This window comes from Marmota flaviventris, chromosome 2, assembly GCF_047511675.1.
Source record: "Marmota flaviventris isolate mMarFla1 chromosome 2, mMarFla1.hap1, whole genome shotgun sequence".
NCBI classification, from domain to species: Eukaryota; Metazoa; Chordata; class Mammalia; order Rodentia; family Sciuridae; genus Marmota; species Marmota flaviventris.
This window is the reverse complement of record NC_092499.1, coordinates 186046299-186066834: the sequence shown is the minus strand read 5'-3', so window position 1 is coordinate 186066834 and position 20536 is coordinate 186046299. Positions and strand designations below refer to the sequence as shown.

The following is a 20536-nucleotide window of genomic DNA, read 5'->3' as shown; positions in this document are numbered from 1 at the left end:
AGGATCTCAAGTTTGAGACCAGTCTTAGCAACTTAATGAGGCCCTAAGCAACTTAGCAAGACTGTCTCAAAATAAATAATTTTTAAGAAGGGCTGGGAATGTTGCCCAGTGGTTAAGCACCCTGGTACAAAACAAACAAACAAGAAAATTCTTCTCTAGACCCTTCAGAGAAAGTATACCTTGATTCTGGACTTTGAGCCTTCGGAATTGAAGAAAACTTATATTTTTTTTTGTACTGGGGATTGAACCCAGGGGCATTTTACCAATGAGCTATATCCCAGCCCTTTCTATTTTTTTTTTTTTAAACAGGTCAGGTTCCTACTAAATTGCTTAGGGCCTCCCATACATGATAAAGCTGACCTTGAACTTGTGATCCTCCTGCCTCAGCCTCCCTTGTTTCTGGGATGGCTGGCATGTATCATGGTGCCTGGCAAAATTTCTGTTGTCTTAAGGCACTGGATTAGTGGTTATTTGTTAGCAGCCCTAGGGAACTAGTTGGCCACTCCCTGAAGCTGGATGCCCTTCAGCCTCTGTTTTTCAATTCCAAGGTCCAGAAAAAAGGATAATCAGGTCAGCTTAGGTCAGGCCCCATGGGACCCACAAGCCCTGGTGGCTGGAAGAGGGCAGGGGCGGAGATGTGGGTTTCAGAGTGGCCACTTTCAGCATTCTTGACCCCATCCCTTACTCAATCGCATCTCAAACTCAGTTTAGAAACAGATCTCTCCAGGTGGGCCCTGGAGTCCATGCCTTCATCCCACCTACCAGCCACTGGGTGGAAGACACAGGTGGCTGTAGTCCCCTGAATGGATAAGATGAAGCCAGAAAAAAGTGCCACTCTGTTGGGTGACAGAATCAGGATTCAAAAGAATCTTTGCAAGTTAAATAGTCAACAAGATGATGATGTGAATGAGGACGACTGTAAAGGCCAAAATGCGTAGGTTCCAAGAATCCATTTCAAGCAAAATACGGAGGAAGCTTAACCCAGCCTACCTTGTGATAAAGACCCAAAGGTTTTCTTTGACCAGATGCTAATAACAACCCAGAGCCTGAGTTCACAAAGAAGCACAGCATTCTAGTCTGATCTAGAGAGGGGACAGGCGTTTGGGGCTCAGAGCAGACCATACCTAAGAGAGACAAGAGATAACACTGACCCTATCAGAGAACCCAAGAGGCAAACTGGCTACCAAACTGGGTTGCATAGGTTGGTGGGGACAGGAGTCCAGAGTTACGGATCTCCCAGACATTGATGAGTTTGGAGGCAAAGCTAGCCAACAGGAACAGTCTTGGGCCTATTCCACAAAAGTGGCTGGGGAGGTGGTGTCGGTGCACCCCAAACACCATCATCTTGGCTCCAGATCCCTGACCGCGGTCCCGGTGCATGTGGACTTTTAAGATCAGCGTATCCTGCAGATGGGCGGCTCCTTGAGAGCCCCGCGCCCGGACCAGCCTCAGAGGGTCGGCTTCTCTGCTTCTCACCGCGTGTCCCGAGCGACGGTAGTAGCTGGGCGTGTTTAGAGGGATCTCCCAGGGCGCGGCGGCCTGCGCCCCGCCACCCGGGAGCTGTTCCCTTTCGAACCTCTTGCTTGCAGCGGCCCCTCGGGCGTCAGCTCGGAGCTGGGGCGGGGGGCCGGCGGCGGAGGAGGGGGCTGGCGGAGCCCAGCGGCGCGGCCCCAAGTTTATGCTAATCCGCGCAGAGCCCGCCTCCCGCCTCCCCTCCGCGGCCCCTGCCACGAGCAGCGCCGGCCACTCGGAGGGACGCAGCCGCCGCGAGGCGCCAGGCGCCAGGCGGCCAAGTGAGCTAGCTCGGGGGCCGCGAGTGGCGGAGGGACGGGCGGGCCAGAGGAGGAGGTGGCGCGGAGCGGCGCGGCGGGTGGACACACACCCGCGGCGGGCAGCGCGCGAGGCCAGGTGGAGACACGGGGTCGCGATGGCCCGCCGTCGCCTGCCGGTCTGGCTGTGCGCCGTCGCGGTGCTGCTCTCGGGGACGCAGGCCAAGGGCACCCCGCTCCTCGCACGGCCCGCGCCGCCCGGTGCCCCCCGCTACAGCCTCTACACGACGGGATGGCGCCCGCGGCTGCGCCCGGGGCCGCACAAGTAAGCGCGGGCGTGCGGCGGCGGGAACCGGGAGGGATGGGCCCGCGCAGCGCGCCTCCGCTCCCACCTGCCTCGACCCGTTTGGGGGCGTCGAGGCCCCGGCACCCGAGGCAGCGGCACGAAGGGGGCGGCGCCCCGGGTCGAAGCCTTGCAGGGCGGGCGCCCCCACGCTCCAGGAGGCTGCCGGGCTGGCGAAGAAAAATAAGCCGAGGGGGCCCGGCGAGGCGCTGGGATCCTGGCAGTGCCCGCGGAAACCTTTCCAGCGAAATAACATTTTCCAGCTGCGCTGTGTGCAAACTCCTGGGCGAAGCGGGCCAGGTGGAGGGAGCTGCGGAAGGGCGGTCGGTGCCAGGAGCGCGGGGGTTTTTCCCTCGCGACGAGGCCTCCCATCTCTCCCCTCCCTGCCAGGTAGGAGATGGAGCCGTGCGTCTCTAGGAGCTGCTCCCTCTCCTGTGGTCAGCCCCCAGCAGGCCCTTGGGAGCCCCGACGTAACTGGGCCACAGAGGAGATGGGGGTTCCTGAGTGCGTGTTCTGAGAGAGAGGGGCGTCCACAATGGTCAGCTCATGCCTGAATTTGAACGCTAGTTAAATCTGCGAGGTCTTGGAGGAGGAGACTGCCCAGGCCCAGAGCCAACACTCAGTGGGCCTGAGCACATCAGAGCAGGCTTCCTGGAGGAGATGGCACAAGACCTGGTCCCAGCGAGGAAATGAGCAAAGGCAGGGGCTGGAGAGCTATGCCAGGGGAGGAAGGAGAAGCCTGGTCTCAAAGGAGCCACAAAGTCGGGATCTCCAAGCCTCTGAGGCCAAGATAAACAGTTTGAAGGAGTTGGAGGGTGGGAGATGTGGCAAGGCACTTGAAGAATCTGGGCTAGGTCTGTCCCGGGGTCAGGGGGGCACCACTCCAGGTTCTGTATAGTGTTTAGCCAGTGGCCAGCCACCCAGGACACAGAGACCAGAGAGAACAGTGGGACTGGGCCCAACCCAGAATATCCTGGATCCCAGGCAAGGGGGTTCTGGTCTCCTCCTGAGACCGAAAGGTAGAGGTAAGACGGTAGGTCCTCAGTGGGCCTGGCTCTGGCCAGATATTCCAGGGATGGCGTTTTCCCCTGTAGGGCACTCTGTGCATACGTGGTGCGTAGGAACGTGACCTGCGTCTTACAGGAAGGAGTGGAGAGCTACATAAAGGCGGAGTACCGGCAGTGTGGATGGGGCCCCAAGTGTCCTGGGACAGTCACGTGAGTTTACCCCAGGCTCACTCTCTCTAGAGCTCTGGGCACAAGCCCAGGTTCTGCCTTCAGCTGAGAGCAGAGCTGTTTCCATAAGGGGCTGCAGGTCTTTAGACTCCAAAGAGCCTACCTGTTCCCACACAGGCCACAGTGGTCGGGTCCCAGAGGAGGGGCCAGGGAGGACCCAAAGGTTTTGAACCTGTGGCAGGACATCACTTAGGGAGACCGGAGCAGGCTAGAGCCCTGAAACCATAGGGGAACAAGAGAAAGGTGCCCAGGAGAGAAGCAGTACTAGGCCGGAAGGAAATAATGGAGGCAGAGGGTGGGGGGAGGAAGAGAACAACAGGTCACTCAGACAGTGGTTGATGCCACAGGGGGCCTGGGCCAAGCCATGGAAGACTGTGGCAACCATGAGAAGGTAGGCCAGAGATGAGGGTGGAAGCCATCATGCCCAGGCTTAGGCCAGAAAGGCTTCATGGGAGGGCCCACGATGCTGCAGATGTGATGCCCAGGTCTCCTCTTGGAGTTCAAGTGTGCATCTGGAAACACACCTGTGCTCCAGTGTGTCAGTGGGTGAACAGGTACATGGCTGAACAGGAGGGGTCCCTGATGAGACCTGCCCCCATCCTTCAGCCTTCCCCTCCTTGCTCAGAACCAGAGTGCCCTACTACCAGCTTCTGACCAGAGAGGAGTTCCTGGAGTAGGCTGGAGAGGAACGGAAAGACTACCAAGAGCTGGTGGGAGCCAGGCATGGCCTCAGGGCAGTGAGAGGGGCTGCTGGCCCCAATTCTAGGGCACACACCCCAGGGAGGGCTGAGGCTTCATCAGAGTTCTCCGAGATACTACCGAAGCCTGAGTGGGATTTCTTGTGGCAGCATGAGCTAAAGAAGGTCCAAGTGGTCTTGGGAAGGTTGAGGCTAAGTCCTTGCTAGCCTTCTTCCCAAGCAAGCAGGAGAAGTAAAGGCTTGTACCTGCATTCTCCACTCACTGAACTCAGAGCTGCCCCACCACTCCAGCCTGTTACCTTAAGCACCAAAAAAGGAAAACCCAAGGGGTGGCATGGAAGTGGGGAGAAATCCAAACTTTATGCAAGTGTCCACAGATGGCCCTAAATATCAACTAGGGGCAAGAATCTCAGCTCACAGGTGCAGGACCCTCTCCCCTTCCTGGCCCAGGTATCGCACAGTGATCAGACCCAAATACAAGGTTGGCTACAAGACAGTGACAGACCTTGCCTGGCGCTGCTGTCCTGGCCTCACTGGAGAAGGCTGCCCTGAGCATCTCACGGACCATGGGGCTCACTCACCACATCTGGATTCTGAACCCCAGATTCCCTCAGGGAAACTGGGCCCAGGCCCCAGGCCTCCTTCTTACAGCAGAGCAGCCCCAAGCCCTGATGGTGAGTCTGCCTCTGGACATCTTCCAAGGTGATCAGGTTTATTGGGCTCGGTGGAAGGGCAGGGAAGGGTCTGGTCCAGGCTTGCTGAGCTCTGGCAGGCCCAGAGAGGGGGTACATCTCATATGGGGCACGAAAGTGAGCCCTCAGGCCCCACCCCTGAGCCCAGCCTCAAAGCTGAGGGAGCCATGCCCGGCCAGAAGGTAGACTTGGATCAGAAACCTTCTTGGACTGGGCGCAGTGGTGCACACCTGTAATTCCAGCGGCTCAGGAGGCTGAGGCAGGAGGATCATGAGTTCAAAGCCAGCCTCAGCAAAAGCGAGGTGCTAAGCAACTCAGTGAGACCCTGTCTCTAAATAAAATACAAAATAGGGCTGAAGATGTGGCTCAGTGGTCAAGTGCCCCTGAGATCAATCCTAGGTACCTAAAAAAAAAAAAAAAGAAAGAAAGAAAGTATCTTGGGAGTCTGGGTCAGTCAGTGATTCTTTTCCTGGGGTCTCTCCTCCTCTTTCCCAGGAAGAAAAGGCCCAGGGCTGTTTGGTGAGAGGCTGGAACGCCTGGAGGGTGATGTCCAGCGCCTGGCACAAGCATATGGGACTCTCAGTGGCCTGTTGGCCAGCCACGAGGACCCTAATAGGATGAGTGGTGGCCCCAGAGCTCCTGCTGCCCCTGTGGGCTTTGGTGTCATCCCTGAGGGTCTTGTGGACTCAGGAGACAGACCTGGAGGATCACTCACACCTCCCCTGGGCGAGATCCTGAGCAAGGTGACAGAAGTGAGCAACACACTGCAGACCAAGGTGCAACTGCTGGATGAAGTGCACGTGCTGGCCCTCGGCCATGAGGCCCACCTGCAGCGGCTGCGGGAAGCCCCTCCAACCCCACTGACCTCCCTGGCTCTGCTGGAAGAATATGTGGACCAACGGCTACAGCGACTCTGGGGTAGCCTGCTGGATGGCTTCGAGCAGAAGCTGCAAGGCGTCCAGAGTGAGTGTGACCTGCGTGTGCAGGAGGTGCGGCGGCAGTGTGAGGAGGGCCAGGCGGCCAGCCAGCGGCTGCACCAAAGCCTTGATGGCCGGGAGCTGGCCCTTCGCCGGGAGCTCTCACAACTGGGCACTAGGCTGCAGGGCCTGAGTGTAGCTGGCAGGGGCAGCTGCTGCAGCCAGCTGGCCTTGATCAGTGCCCGTGTGGACAGCCTCGAGAGTAACCTGCAGGCAGTCACCAAAGCCCAAAGGGGCCCTGGCACCCCTGCCGGGGATGAGCTTGCACACCTGTCTGCTGCCATGCTTGAGGGAGGTGTGGATGGGCTGCTTGAGGGCCTGGAGGCCCTCAATGGGACAGAGAATGGAGTGAAGGGCTGTTGTCTGAGGATGGAGACCGGAGGCTGGGGTGTGAGTGGCTTTGGGTCTATGCTGGAAGAGCGGGTACAGAGCCTAGAGGAGCGCCTGGCCACACTGACTGGAGAGCTAAGCCACAACAACGCCCCACCAGGCAGGTCGCCACGGCCCCTCGTGCAGACAGAGCTGGCGGTGCTGGAACAACGGCTGGTCTCACTGGAGACCTCATGCACCCCCAGTACCACCTCAGCTACTCTGGACAACCTCATGGCAGAGGTGAAGGCCTGGCAGAGCCGGAGTGAGGCCCTCCTACGCCAGGTGGCCAGCCACACAGCTTTGCTCCAACAGCTCAATGGTACTGTGGCCGAAGTCCAGGGACAGTTGGCAGAAGGCACCGGCAGCTCACTCCAAGGTGAGATCACTCTGCTGAAGGTCAACCTGAACTCAGTGAGCAAATCGCTCACAGGCCTCAGTGACTCGGTCAGCCAGTACTCTGACGCTTTCCTGGCTGCCAACACGTCTCTGGATGAACGGGAACGCAAGGTGGAAGCTGAAGTCCATGCCATCCAGGAGCAGGTCAGCAGCCATGGCTCAAGGCTTCAGGCTGGCCACAGGCAGGTCCTGAACCTGCGAGGAGAGTTGGAGCAACTCAAGGCCGGTGTGGCCACGGTGGCAGGGAGCCTCAGCCGCTGCCAGGACACAGCCCAGGAACTCCAGCATGCAGTGGGTCACTTTGACCAGCGGGTGGCACAAGTGGAGGGTGCATGTGGGAGGCTGGGCCTGCTGGCCGCCAGCCTGGACAGCTTGCCTGCAGAGCTGCTGAGGTCCAGGGAAGGCCTGTGGGGCCACGTAGACCAGCTGAATCGCACTCTGGCCCAGCACACGCAGGACATTGCCCGTCTTCAGGATGACCTGTTGGACTGCCGGGCCCAGCTGGCTGAGCAGGTGAGGCCAGGGCCAGCCAACTAGGCAGGCTGGACAGGATCTAAGTCCAGATCCCACCAACTCTGGGAACAATGTCCCAGAGCCCCCCTTACCCAGCAGCACCTCCCAGCCTTCTCTGTCCAGCCTACATGCCACTTCAGAAGCCACTGGATGAATGGTCTTGGTTCACCTCTGCACAACTGTCCCAGCCATCAAAAGCCAGTGCTGCACAAACTAGACAATTCAGGATAGTGGTCAAGGCAAGGTCATGGTGCCTGAAGGCCAGAGTCACAGCACACATTCCAGAGTCTGCAACTTGCTCTTCTGCAGACACACCAGAGTTAGCAGCTGTACAACTCTGGGCCCATTCTCAGACAGGGACCACCCCAGTTCCCTCTGCCTACGAGGGGCAGTTAAAGCGCTTGGGGGCTTCTGTCACTAGTTGTTGTCTTCAGGAAGGTGATTCCCACTGGAACTGTTGTCACATCTGGCAGCTTCATAGATGCCGTTTCTGAAGGACTGGAGACTACCAGGTGTTTCCAGCTCCCCCCCTCCCCGTGTCCTTTAGGACAGAACAGCAGCATAGAGATGCAACCTAAAGTTTTCTTTATTCCTTTTGATCCTCCCTCAAGGTGAGGGCACAGGCAGCTGTAGACGCTCACAGAAGGAAGCATTGGATCCAGGCAATCTGTTTGGAGATGATACCCCAATGTCTCCCTTTCCTTTCCTTCCCTAAACAGGTTTTCAGAGCACTCTGGTGCCTGTAGGGTCCTTTCCTTCCAGTTGGGGGAAAATCTTTCCCCCAGGTCAGTACTTCTCACCCAAGAGTGGCCTTCATGGGTATCAGGGCCTGAAGGAAGCCAGACCCTGAGAGGCAAGCCACAGCTGGAGTTCAAGGGGTCCAGGCCTTGCTTTTAACACCCTTGCCAGCTCCCAGCCCTGCCAAAGGTTCACAAAGTGGTGAGAAATTCACAGGACAATTGGAAAAAGCAAGTTGTCCTCAGAGACTCCGGTGTCTGCTGGGGCTCCTGGACTCAGTTTCCCCCGAGTAGCATGGGCCTCCTGTGCTGTTTGAAGGTCCCATAGCCCTGCCTTCTGGTTTCTGGACATTCAGTGTTATGCCCTCCTCTCGGTCACTGTTGGAGGAGGGCAGATCCTGAATTAAAGCTTTTAGCCAGTCTAAGGTGCTTTCTTCAAAGACAGCGTCAGCCTCGCATCCCACAGCACATCAGGCATGTGCTTGCTTAACAGCTATGCACAGAACTGACCAATGGAGGCCAGGGCAGGGTGGTCAGCAAACACCATTTCCCCTGGCAGGGTTGGAGGCTGAGTCCTCAGGGAATGAGCTGAGAGCATCAGGGACATGCTGAAAGAGTGGGGATGGGACGAGCAGGAGCCACACTCTCTCAGCCCTCAAGTACCCCTGAATCCCCTTTCCCTGACTTCAGAGGCACCGTGGAGTATCCAGGCCTGGGACTGAGATACCAGGGTACCAGTGAGGGGAAGCAGTGATGCCTGGCTCAAGAACTGTGGACCAGAGCAGGGCCACATAAAAGTCTGGCTTCAGATGGTCCAGGCTAGGGCCCCAGAAGGAGCCGGGGGAGCACTGTGTTCTTTCCAGATGCCACTCAGTCACCCCTGCTGCTGCTGACCCCCTCTCTTCCCCTCAAGTCTCAGTGGGGCTTCTCTCTTGTCTCTGTCCTATCAGGAGTTGAGGCAAGGTCTCAGGGCAGCATCGAGGGCATAGAGAAGATGGTGAGAAACATCTAATTGCCACAGTTCAGGGCCCTGCTGAAGCCTGGAGCAGCTGCTCCACCTGCTTCAGCTCAGAGAGGAGGTAGGGTCTCTGTGGTCGCCCATCCACTTGCAGCCCTCTTCTTCCCCATAGCACCGAGCTTCCAACCCCCATACCCTGATACCTGATTCCAACCCCAGATACCCTGTCAATCCTGGGCCAGGCCAGGGAGGAGGGGCCTCCAGAGCAGGTTCAGGCCAGGGAGTCAAAGTCCACGGCAGGCAGGGGCTTCCGCCAGTAGCAGAAACTGCTGTATTCAGGGTTGGCCAGGTCTGCACAGGCTCCACGAGCCACAGGCGGGAAGAGGAGCTCCACGACCTCGCTGAGCCGCTCGTACCTGTGGGCAGAACAGAGCCTGAGCAGGGCCAGGCCTCAGCACCCACCTCGGGAAGTGGGGACTCAGGATCCTGCCGGGGAGGAGGTAAAATTGGGGCCCAGAGAGAGGCCAAGGCATGGGGATGTGGCAGGGCAAGGGACGTGTTGGCAGGGCTGGGCCTCACGTGGACTTGTGGTTCTTCATGAGCTCCTGGATGAGCTCTCCACGGGGGTTGACTGTGAAGATCCGAGATTCAGGTAGGCCCACCTGCCGGTAGGCAAAGACATCCTGTGGAGGACAAGGGCAGTGGAACTGAGGCCACTGGGGCTGGAGAGGTGGGGACTCGGCCCTGGGGAGGGAGCACACTCACGTTGGGCCTGTTGCCAAAGGCTGCATAGAAGGGTTGTCCATGGGGCAGAAATAGCTGCTGGATGTCACTCAGGCAGGCGACCTTGAACACCTCTGGCTTCTTCTCGATTACCTCCCTGGGACAGCCATGGCCACAGCCAGGGAAGGAGGCAGAGGGGCAGGGGCAGGTGACATGGGGTCTGATCCAGCCCCGGCCGACACCCATGACTGAATGCTGGCCTGGTTGCACCTGTCCCTCCCTCAAGGGCCTTGGGCTTGTTTTATGTAGGGGTGGTTACCTGTGGAGGGCCGAGAAGAGGCTGCTGGGAGATAGCAGGATGGGACCCTTGGGGAGGCCACAGCCGTCTTCGCTCACCCACTGCAGGTAGCCCTTGGTAAGGTCAGCCATGCCGATGGCCCGTGCTGAGCAATACAGGAATTTGTACCCATTTCTGGAGGGTGAAGGACATGTTGGCACAGAGCCATCAGAGACTAGCCACTCTCATCCTGTCCCCTTGGCCTCATCTAGTTCAGCCCAGCCTAACCCTGGGGCTCAGGTCTACAAACCCAGAGAACTTTGCAGAGGGAGATGGGAGGACTCAGGAAGAAGGGCTAGGCCAGGGCTGAAAGAAGTGACCTTAGTAGCTGTTCTAGCTAAAAGGAACATGGACATAGTTCCAAGGCCCAGTGGACCAGGACAGAGGAGGGCTTACCCCTGGCCTGAGACCAGCAGGCAGACAGCTCACCAGGAAGAGGGTCTCAGTGCTCCATGGACCTGCTAATCTGCCTCCCTTGTGGGCCCTGTTGTTTCCCAAACCTGGCTTCCAGGGGCAGAAGTCAGGATGGCCTAAGTACCCTTTCACTCCATGCCTCAGCCCCAACCCGGCACTCACAGGTGGATTTTGTGGTAGAGACTGGTGATGCCCTGATGTGTCCAGTCTTTCCCCAGCTGGGGCAGAATGTGGCCCAGAGCATCTGACCTACAGACAGAGAAGAAGAGTCACTCTGAGTCCTACATGGCCCTCCTCTTCCATGTGTATAACCCAGTGGGGCCCAGCCCCCAGCCTCAGGATGGCCTACAGGAAAGGAGGGCCTTCCACACTGTCCCCCACTCCTACATAGACCCAACAGAGTCCCCAGGCCCTCCCTCCCCTCCCCTGGCCAGCTGGGCCTCACTTGGTGATGGTGCCATCAATGTCAGAGATGACCACCTTGTCGTCCCATTTCCACAGGTAGATGGTGGCCTTGCAGCGGCAGGTGCCCTGGTACTGGGTGGTCACACTGAAGACCACATCGTTGGCACCTTCATGAAGGTTCAGGCGCCGCTGGGGCCAGGTAAAGAGGGGCTCGTTGTGATCCAGTATAGCCAGGCATTATCCACCCCTCTCCAACCTTTGACCCCCTCGGGCTTCTCATTCTCCTCTTCCTCCCAGCTCAGGACCCTTCCTGAAGACAGCCAGACACACGTATGTGGGCAGAGGATGCTCATGCTGGCTAGGGCCCCACAGAGTGTGGGGCACAGGAGCCCTGACCTCCCTGTACTCTCCGAGATGAGTCCCAGACAAGCCATGCCTGTGATTTGCCCAGGTCAAGGGTCAGTCCAAGGTTGGGGCTACTTTTGGCAGGGAGAAACCCCACTCCACAGATGGAGTCCTATGGGGGTCTTCACAGAAAGCCTAATGTACCTGACTTAACATTCCCTTAAAGAGAGACCCAGGCCAGCCAGGCACAGTGGCACATTCCTATCTGCCCAGGAGGCTGAGGCAGGAGGTTTATAAGTTCAAAGCCAGCCTCAGCAACTTAGTGAGGCCCTGTCTCAAAATAAAAAGGCCTGAGCATGTGGTTCAGTGGTTAAGTGCCCCTGGACTCAATCCCCAATACAGCCCCCTCCAAAAAAAAAAAAAAGCAGGCCTATATGTGATCCACTGAGAAAAACAGAGGCAGCTGTTTACCAAAGCCAGTTGGCTGACCCTGAGATGTGTGTGAGCCTGCACCAGGCTGGTCAGACCCTCCTAGATCCCTCCTGACCATGGAGCCACACACAAAGAAAAATGTCCCTGTTACAAGTGCCACCCATTATGAGCTCAGGGACCATGTGACTTGAAGGACTGGTGTTGCTAAAATACAAAGGGCTGTTATCAGCATTTGATTCCATTGATGTGACTTCCAAAGGCAAACCCAGAGCCAACCAGGTCACTGCAGGTAGATATCTCAGGAGGATACAAGAGAGGACTTTTCCAATCAGAGCATCCCACAGAGAAATGGGCTGGCATGGGAAGAAGTGAGCCCCTGCCTCTGGCCTTTAGGACAGCTGCCCAATGGATGGATTCTAGCCTTTGGTAACCAGTCTCAGCTCAGCTCTGAGATTCTGGGACAGATTTAGCTCAGCGCTGCCCCTGCTAGAAACACACTGTGTGCATATACTTACAATCTGATCAGAAGTGAGGCGCAGGGATTTCTTGTAGGTGAGCATGCAGGCTGGAGTGCCGGGTGGTGGAAGGGGGACCTCGAGGATCACAGGGCTGTCTGGGGCATCGTCCTCGCTGCTCAGGACTTCAGTCTTCTCCCTGCAGGCAGAGCGGGCACTCAAGCCACCTCCCCCATGCAAAGGTGCTTCCCTTAAGTAAGTGCTTACTCTTGGCCCAGGCCCTGAGCAGCCTGGAACCTGTCCCTGACACTCCCGAGGCTGCACCTCCCTCTAGGTGTCACCTGTGTGGGGTGGTGACAAACACCTGGGTGATGGCTGGCAGTATCCACCCCAGCAGGTAAAAGCAGATCAGGGCCCAACCTCAGTGTGTCTCCACTGCCAGCACACAGGGCCTGCTCTGGAGATGCTTATGTGGGAAAATAAGCCCCTAATGTGTGTCTTGGGGCTTATTCCCATGCTCCCCTTCTTTGGCTTCAGCCAGCCCATCCTCAGGAGGCTGAGTTGCATCAGAGGTGAAAAAAGGAGGCCAGATCAGCCAGTCCCTGTGGGGTAGGGAAGAGAGTGGCTTCACCCCTCTTCAACATCGCAGCCACTTATCTGAGTGCCTGTTCCAGCCCTGCCATTTCCTGGCTGAGGGACATTCGATGTGTCTCTAGGTCCCAGTTTTCCCATCTGTGAAGTGGGAACATTCTCAAGGAAAAAGAACCACGGCCTGGCCCCAGGCCCCAGCTGCAAAGTCACCAGTGGGTCCAACTCACCCCTGCTGCTCCCTGGCTGTGGTTTTCTCCCTCTGGGCACTGCGCTGTAGGAAGAATATCCATCACTGGATGGCCTCCAGCCCCGTGCTGGCCCCACCTCCTGAACCATGACCACCTACCTCCTCCGCTGGGAAGTCCCTGCGGCGCCAGGAAAACCACCACCGCCCACCCTTCCGGGGCATCTTCTCCTTCTCCAGCTTGTCCACGGTACTCTGTGGGCAGATAAAAACCATGGCCGTTCTTTCTGTACCCCACACACCTTCCTTACATTGCCCTTGGGACTCCCACAAGCCCAGAGTCTAGGCCAAGCCTTCGGCCAGGTGCTGTCAACATCTGGGGGCTGAGGAACCGTGTTCACTTTCCTCCTGAGAAGTGGTGACTCATGGAGCTATGCATAGGAAACTAAGGGCCATTCCCATCCCCCAGTCTGACCCAGCCCAACCGCAGCCTGCCCTCCACATCTTGTGAGTCAGTCCCCTTGCTAGAGGGCCAGAAGGTAGAGCTGCTTTGGGAGTTTCTCAAGAACATGTGATGCTACCAAGTGGCGGCAGGAAGGACAGTCTATAGCCGGGACACCCTTCAACCTCCAAGATAGACACAGGTGGCCTCCTGAGGCCAGGGATCCTATTTCATGAAGAGCCTCCTTTTATGTATGTTCCCATCACTGTTTAATTGGGGGGAAACGACCTGGTGAAAAATGCTGATTAGGTCTGTGCTAGATAATTTCAGGGAGAGCCCAGACCTAGGCCCACCAGACACATTAGCGTTTTCCAGAAGCAGAACACGGAACCTAAGTCAGGAGGACATGTTGGGCCACCTAGCATATCCCTTTTACTGGGGACAGGCTCATGGGGGGGCGGCTTTCAGGAGCATCACATGGTAGATTTGTTTGAGTAAGGCAAAGGGAATCAATTTAGGGGGTTTCCTTCTCATGGGCTCTGGACACTAGCTCAGACCCAGAGCCAGCCAGAGGTTGGAGCTGAGTGTCACCAAAGGGAAGCACCAGCTATCAACATCTGGTTGGTAATGCTCTTTGAACAAGCCTAACTGAACCAAGAACCTTGGGCCAGGCAAGGGGAGGCTCTAGATGACTCCCAGAGAGGCAGAAGTACAGGCCAGCTGGCACCGCTCAGGAGGGAATGTCCTCTGAGAGCAAGGGCAGGTGGCCCAGGAAGGGTGGAGATTCTGGGAGGGAATGAAGAAGCTGGGTCCCTTCCCAACTCCAGGCATCCATACATGCCGTTCCCTGCCCCAACCTGCTCGAGCCCCACTCATCCTCCAATCTGCCCAGTGTGCACTCGCCTAGCAGCTCCTGCCATTGTAGGCCCTCGGAGTACCCTGGACCTCTCCTTTCCAGCACTCAGTTGAATTTTATGTTCATCTGATGATTCTTTTATTTGCTCCATCTTCCTAGAGGGTGGAGACAGTTTCTATTTGATTCGAGACTATGCCCAGTCTGGGCATGGTCATTCGAGGTGCTCAACATGTGTGCTGATCCCATTCAGTTTGGAGGGGAAGAGGAAAAGTGGGCTGATTAGGAAACCTGGGAAGGGTGGGGCAAGGCTGGGGGGACCTCAGGAGTCTCCTCTCTCAGAATGGGTCTTGTAGTTGTAGCCACAGGCTCCCAGGCCCATCCCTGCTCACCCTCCACTTCCTTGCCAGGGCCTCCTGACCCCAAGCTACAGTTCCATTGTGTGCTAACCATTACCTCAGGCAAGTTCTTCTGAAAGGCTTGTAGGGAAAGGATCATGGGGGCAGCCACAGCCCAGTTATAGTGCCTGGAGAGAGAGAGAATGGGGTATTGAGGCTGCAGCAGTCTCAGGGTCATGGAATTGGGAACTTCAGGCCACCTGCACCCACACACCCCACCCCACCCCACCCCCACCCCCACTACTTACTTCTCATTGATTTTCACCACTAGGTTTGGATCATCCAGGAGTCCGGGATTTTTAGTGAGGTCCTGGTAGGAGACCACATGCTGATTGAACTTCTCTGGGCATAGAGAGGTGGAGAGCGAGGGGTGAGGCTGGCACATCCCACGTATGACCCACTGCCCACTTATGACGCCAGGCTCCCCACACTCTACCACATACCTCCTACCAGTTGGTTCTCTGACCTGACAGGGTTCCTCCCCTCCTACAGGTGTTTTTTTTGTACCTGATCCCACCCCAGGAATCAAGAGATAAGTCACAGCTCAGTGTCAAGCCCCTGTCTCCCCTGCCCCTGCTGGTCGAGAATGAGTTCCACTGGGCACAGCCTGACCTAGTCTCACAGCTCTGCTGCCCTGCCCAAGGGGTCTTCTGCCCTCTCCTGTCCTTTGGGATCTGTGCTGATCCTCAGAAGGGCTCAGTTTGTGGATGAACATACCCAGGGAGATATCCCGGCTGTCAGCCAGTCCGCCGCAGAGGGACAGCGATATGGTGTCTATGGAGTCCAGAGTGGATTCTGGCACAGGTTTGGGGTTAGTGTTTCCCAGGAGCTTCTGGCTGCTGGGTTCACTCCACCTCCTGGCCCCAAGCCCACAGTCACTGGGGATGAAGGGTCAGTAGTGACATAAATCAGAGAAGGGAGACATGGGTTCACATACCCCCCTGGCCTTTGACAGCAGATCTGTGGCCCCACAGGCCCCAGTCCCAAGACACCCCGGCACCCAGATCCCAGGCACCTCTGGGGGAAGTAAAGGGCTGCATTCTCAGAGTCCAGGGAAGACAAATCATCCAGGTAGATGTCACTGGGGCCCAGATGCTGGCTTCTCTTCAGGGAGCCTGAGGGCAGAGAAGGGGACACTGAACATGGCTCAGTAGTGAGCAGCATACGCCCCTTGCCTGTGAACAGCCTAAGGCTGCGCCGGCCAACAGAACTTTCTGTGATGGCAGAAATGTCCCATGTCTGCTCTGACCAGTGTGGTAGCCCCTAGCCAGGCACATGTGGCTGCTAAGTACACTTTAAGATGGGGTTAATGTGACACACAAACAGAAGATTAAATTTTGCTTAATTTTAATTAAATTCAATGTTACTTAGCCATATATAAGCCAATGGCTACTGATTTGGACAGTGCAGGCTGAATGTCCTCCTGCCATTCTCTGTAAATCCCAGCTCATGAATGGACAAACATCGGGCCCTGCTCATCCCCTGTCCCAACCCCCTCCCCCAGCCCGTTCAAAGCTCCAGCTGCCCTTGCTCCCCTGACATGACACCTCTCTCCCGCCTTGGCACCCCCATTCATGCTAGAATTCTCCTCCCCTGCTCCTCACCGGGGTGGAGCGTGATCTCCCATCAGCTCCAGAGTCACCAGCTCAGAGAGGTCCTCCCTGCCCTGGCTCCCACCACTTGCTCTGCAGTGTAGCCCATGTCTCACCTTCTTTCTTGTGTGTACATTGGCTGCACCCTGCATGGTAAGCCCGTGAGGGCCGGGGCCAAGCACAGTACTGGGCCCACATGGTGCTCAGAAAGTCCCTGGAGTCCCAGAGCCCACCCAGGAGCGATATGAGGCCAGCGCCAGGGGTCCCAGCAGCACTCACCTTTCCCCTCAGAGGCCTCTGGCTGCCCAGCGGGAACAGGGCCCTCCAGGGTGGCCCAGCTCCATGATTTGGAGTCAGGAGAGAGGCCTGCATCCCCAGAGCTCTGAGTCTTGGTTTCCTCGCTCTCTGGGGTGGGCAGAGGAGGGGCCAGCAGAGTCTCTGTCCATTGGGACTCCACAAACAGGCCAGCCCCTGCCCCTGTTTGCAGGATTGGGGATCCCGAAGGGTCCATGGCAGCCACAGAAGAGCAGGAGGTGCTGGGTACTTTCTGAAGAGCAGAGGTTGTCCCAGCGCCACCTTGAGGGACCACTGTGGTCTCAGGCCGCTCAGCTTTGGCTACCTTCAGTCAAATGAATATGGGAAGATATGGGCTGGCGCAGGACCCACCTTCCACACCCCAGAAAGCCTGTGGGGAAGTGGCCCGAATTCACCATCCCAATCCTAACCCAAAGGGCCAAGGAGCCCCTAAAAGGCAGGGAGTGCGGGTGACATGGAAGAACTTACCTTAGGCAGCCTTCCCCACGCCCACTGCATGTGGGACTCAGCTCTCAGGGGACTGGACTCTGGGGCCCACAGCTCCAGCTCAGAGTCACTCTTAGGGGATGGTAAGCCTTCTGGTAAGAGGCTACGGGAAACAAGTACTCAGAGACCTGTCCCCCCATCAGCCAACACCCCGTCACCCAGTCCAGCCCTGAGAAAAGTATTTGCAACACTTTTTTTTTTACATATCCAGAATATGTAAAGAATATGTCAAGTCTAAGTCATCCTAATCCTATAAATACATAAAGAACTCCTGTAAGTCAATAATAAGAAGGAAATCCAGTTTTGGTTTTTGTGGTACTGGGGATTGAATCCAGGGCCTCCCGCATGCTAGGCAAGCGCTCTATCATGGAGCTACATCCTCAGCCCTGTTTCCTTATTTTTTTTATTTTGCTAAGTTGCCCTGGCTGGTCTCAAGCTTGCAGCTTCCTGCCTCAGAGTAACTGGGATTATAAACACGTGCCACTGCCCCTCGCTGGAAATCCAATTAAAAAATATATACAAAAAGGAGGGCAAGATGTGACTGTTTAATGGGTACCGGGTTTCCTTTTTGGTGATAAAAACTTCTAGAATAGCTAGTAGTGACAGTTGCGCAACATGGCAAATGTGCATAATTTTGCACTTGAATTGGTTACAATGGTAAATTTTACCACAATTTCTTAAACTGGCAAAAGACTTAAACACAGAGAAATACAAATGGCCAATAAATAGATGAAATGGATTCTGTGTCGTTCGTCATCCTAAAGGTATAAAGAGAAACCTCTGCAGCCCACCTGTACACTTACCTGGCCGGGGGCGCAAACTCGCCATCCGAGTAGGGGTAGATGTCTTTGGGCTGTGGTGAGGATTCCCCTTCCAACTGAATACTGCTGAGGGAGGACAGGGAAATGTTCTCTGAGAGAGCAGGACACCCCAGGCAAGGCATGGAAGCCTGGACCTCAGGGATTGGAAAGGTGAAGCAATTAAAGCCCAGAGAGGTCAAGGAACTTACCCAGAGCCACAGCATCAGCAGAGGAAGAGAGCATTTGAACCCCAGGTTGGTGTACCCACAACCCAGCCTCCTCGGGTCTCTACACACCCTGGGGGCTCTGGCCTTGGCTTTTCCAGCGGGGATAGCTCACTCTCGGTGCCTGCCTCGAGTTCCTCAGAACTAGAATCTGCTGCCACTGCATCCTCCTTCCGCCTGGGTTTTCTCCTGCGACGCCTCTTCTTCCGCCCCGCAGAGGCAGAGCCCACGATGACCAGGCCCTCGGGCTCCTTAGCTGTGCCATGCAGGGAGTTGGAGGGAAAACCCGACAGGCCCCCCCATGGGATGGGTGAGGTACATAGGCAGGGAGGCACGTCCTCCTGTGGAGCAGACCAGGGGCAGGGCTGGGAGGGCTTGAGCCAGGTGGGGGTGTCCTCACCCCCGTCCTCACCTGGCCCTGCAGGTAGAGGTGGCAGCAGCATGGCCCTGCGGTCACTGCTGCCTACAGAGTTCCATAACAAGGGTAGAGCAGCCCCAATCCCAGGGAGCACCCGCCACCCCAGCTGACCAGAAAGAAACTTGGGTCTTAGCCTCTTGCCTCTGCCAAGTCTGTAACAGTGGACACCTTCTTCTCCTTTAAGCCTCAGCCAGAAGCCATTTCCTCCAGGAAGCTTGCCTTGACTACCCCAAACCCGAGTTCCAACCCCCTTCACTGCAGTGACCACACAGGCCCAGCATTGATGTATGTGTCTCCCACATTAGTCTGGAACTTTCTTTAAGGGCAAGAATCAGCCCTTGTCTGAGTCTGCTGCATAGGGTCTGGTATACAGTAGGAGCTCAACTAAAGTTTGTTCTCACAGTTTAAACTCCTCCCTGGGCTTGTGCTGGGCCCCGCCCCCTCATGCAAATGAGGCTCTTGTTTCCTCCACCCACACACCCCTGTGCCCAGCTGCAAGGACCAGACTGAGAACAAGCCAGACCTTGTGCCTTCTGGAGGGTTCTTCAGTGCCCTCCTCTCCATGCTGGCCAGAGGAGGCCTCCTTTCTATCCCTCAGGGGCCCAGCTCAGGGGCCCCTCTTCTGGACTTTCCCAACTCCCTGGCAAGCGGAGTCAGCTGGCTGCCCCTTTCTCTGGGATCCCACAGCTTATCCCCTGCCCAAGGCCAGCCCCAGGGGACTCCCCTGCATCACACCTCAGCCAATGGAGAGCTCCCAAGGGCGGGGACAGTGACGATCCCCAGGCTCCACCCAGAGGGGGCACCAGGGGAGGGGCAAGGCTGGCACTGAGGAGAAAGGCGACTCTCACCTCATCGCTCTCCAGCTCCTGGACAAAGAAGGCCTCCCCGCTGTCCCCCAGCTTCATGTGCAGGTCCACCGGCTCCCCATTGATCTCGATGTCCACCTGTAATGGGGAGTGGTGGCCCAGGGATGCCCAGTCCACTGGCAGCTCCCTGCTGCCCCAAGCTCTGCACTGGCTGGAGCTCTCCCCCCACCCCCACCCCCACCCCGACCTTGGTATGCCTGGATGCTTGTTTATCACTTGGTTTTCCTGTTCCTCTCTCTCCCACACCCCACAAGAACAGGGATGCAGTGTCCCAGCCCCCAGGTTGTTGACTGCACAAACAAGGATGAGAATTACCACCCGCTGGGCCATCCTATGGTGTTTTGTGTAGATTATCTCACTAATGGCGACACAACAGACCTTTGCAGTAGCTCCTATCATTATCTCCACTTTATGGATGAGGAAACTGAGGCTTGGGGGTTTAAGTAATTTGCGAGGAAGCAGCCTCACAGCCAGTGAGTCTAGAAACCCCAAAACTCCATAACTCACCTTCTCAACCTCTGAGGTACACTGTCTCCCACAGGTTACACTTTCCTGTCACATTCTGGAAAGTTCATGGTTGCCCCATCAAGAAGGGGATTGGGTTCACCATACAGCTACTCACACATGGAACCCGGGTGCTAACACAACTTTCTATCCTGTTCTCCTGAGCCCTGTGTAGAATGTGGGTTTACAGGAACTAACCTCTAAGTATAGCCCTATACGTGGCCCTGAGAAAGCATTTTCAATTCCTATTTATTCTCCCAAGCCACCACTGGGCAGATAAGATCATGCACATCCATAGCAATGAGGGACTGGGCTGGGAGACAGAGATGACTTAGCAAGAACACAGATGAGTTCTTTGCAAGTCACAGCCAGGTCTCACAGCTGCAAAACCATGGTCGGCCTCACTGAGCTTCTTCCATGGGAAAATGGGAATAATCCCAGACCAAAACCCCCAGCCAACCCAAAAACCTTCCATGAAAACATCAAAAGGGAAATCCACGCAGAAGATGGATCCTCACCTAAGGCAGGTCCAGGTCCTCTCCTGGGACGGTCATGGCTGCCCTGTCCTAAAACCACCCTCTACCCCCCACCCCACAGTGGCCACCTTGGTGGCCTGGAGCACTCACCACCTTCTCCCGGGACCGCAGGACGCCCAGCTTGCCAAACCTCACGTGGAAGGGTGAGCACCGGAAGGAGCCGTCGACCTGCTTCACCACCAGCACATCGATGCCGCCACTCAGCGTGGCGGGGTTCAGCCCCCGATACAGCTCCTTCATCGTCCCAAACACTGTCCCGGCCAGCTGCCCCACGTAGTTCATGGCTGGTGCTGGCAGAGAGGCAGTGCCGCAGACCAAGGTCCCTTCGTGGGGAGGCTTCTACAGCGGACCACCCAGATGCCCACGCTCACTTGGTGTCCTGCCTCAGAGCAGGAGAACCTCTGCACAGAGGGACAGCTGGGGGATGGGAGCCGCTCCCTGGCTGGCCCACCAACCTGCTGTGGGATCCCTGGACGGCTGGCTCCTTTCTCAACTGCCGATCTCCACATCTGTTAAAAACAAGGGC

General features: G+C 56.7%; 2 protein-coding genes across 2 annotated transcripts; one reads left to right on the top strand and one right to left on the bottom strand.

Moving 5' to 3' along the window:
* The first annotated feature begins 1927 nt into the window (after nucleotides 1-1927).
* Nucleotides 1928-7019, top strand: Emilin3 (elastin microfibril interfacer 3). Its single transcript, XM_027945380.3, has 4 exons — nucleotides 1928-2094; nucleotides 3207-3329; nucleotides 4496-4719; nucleotides 5233-7019. The coding sequence occupies exons 1-4, from the start codon at nucleotides 1928-1930 to the stop codon at nucleotides 7017-7019; spliced, it is 2301 nt and encodes a 766-aa protein (XP_027801181.2).
* A 544-nt stretch (nucleotides 7020-7563) lies between these two features.
* On the bottom strand, nucleotides 7564-20292 carry Lpin3 (lipin 3). Its single transcript, XM_027945285.3, has 19 exons — nucleotides 20101-20292; nucleotides 18953-19048; nucleotides 17759-18027; nucleotides 17466-17546; nucleotides 16645-16765; nucleotides 16141-16480; nucleotides 15285-15384; nucleotides 14987-15147; nucleotides 14518-14611; nucleotides 14328-14397; nucleotides 12739-12831; nucleotides 12620-12663; nucleotides 11862-12000; nucleotides 10610-10758; nucleotides 10327-10413; nucleotides 9733-9885; nucleotides 9456-9570; nucleotides 9270-9373; nucleotides 7564-9106 (listed from the first exon to the last, which is right to left on the bottom strand). The coding sequence occupies exons 1-19, from the start codon at nucleotides 20290-20292 to the stop codon at nucleotides 8962-8964; spliced, it is 2553 nt and encodes an 850-aa protein (XP_027801086.3). The 3' UTR covers nucleotides 7564-8961.
* Nucleotides 20293-20536: the final 244 nt, after the last annotated feature.

What these genes read in the sequence shown, in the direction of transcription:
- Lpin3 (XM_027945285.3), bottom strand. Translation starts at nt 20,292, where the DNA reads ATGAACTACGTGGGGCAGCTGGCCGGGACAGTGTTTGGGACGATGAAG. An exon ending in CGTGGGGAAGGCTGCCTAAG is followed by an intron (nt 16,481 to 16,644) that starts GTAAGTTCTTCC and finishes ATTTGACTGAAG; the next exon opens with GTAGCCAAAGCTGAGCGGCC. An exon ending in ATTGATGGCACCATCACCAA is followed by an intron (nt 10,414 to 10,609) that starts GTGAGGCCCAGC and finishes CTCTGTCTGTAG; the next exon opens with GTCAGATGCTCTGGGCCACA.
- Emilin3 (XM_027945380.3), top strand. Translation starts at nt 1,928, where the DNA reads ATGGCCCGCCGTCGCCTGCCGGTCTGGCTGTGCGCCGTCGCGGTGCTG. An exon ending in CTGCGCCCGGGGCCGCACAA is followed by an intron (nt 2,095 to 3,206) that starts GTAAGCGCGGGC and finishes TTTCCCCTGTAG; the next exon opens with GGCACTCTGTGCATACGTGG. An exon ending in AAGTGTCCTGGGACAGTCAC is followed by an intron (nt 3,330 to 4,495) that starts GTGAGTTTACCC and finishes TTCCTGGCCCAG; the next exon opens with GTATCGCACAGTGATCAGAC.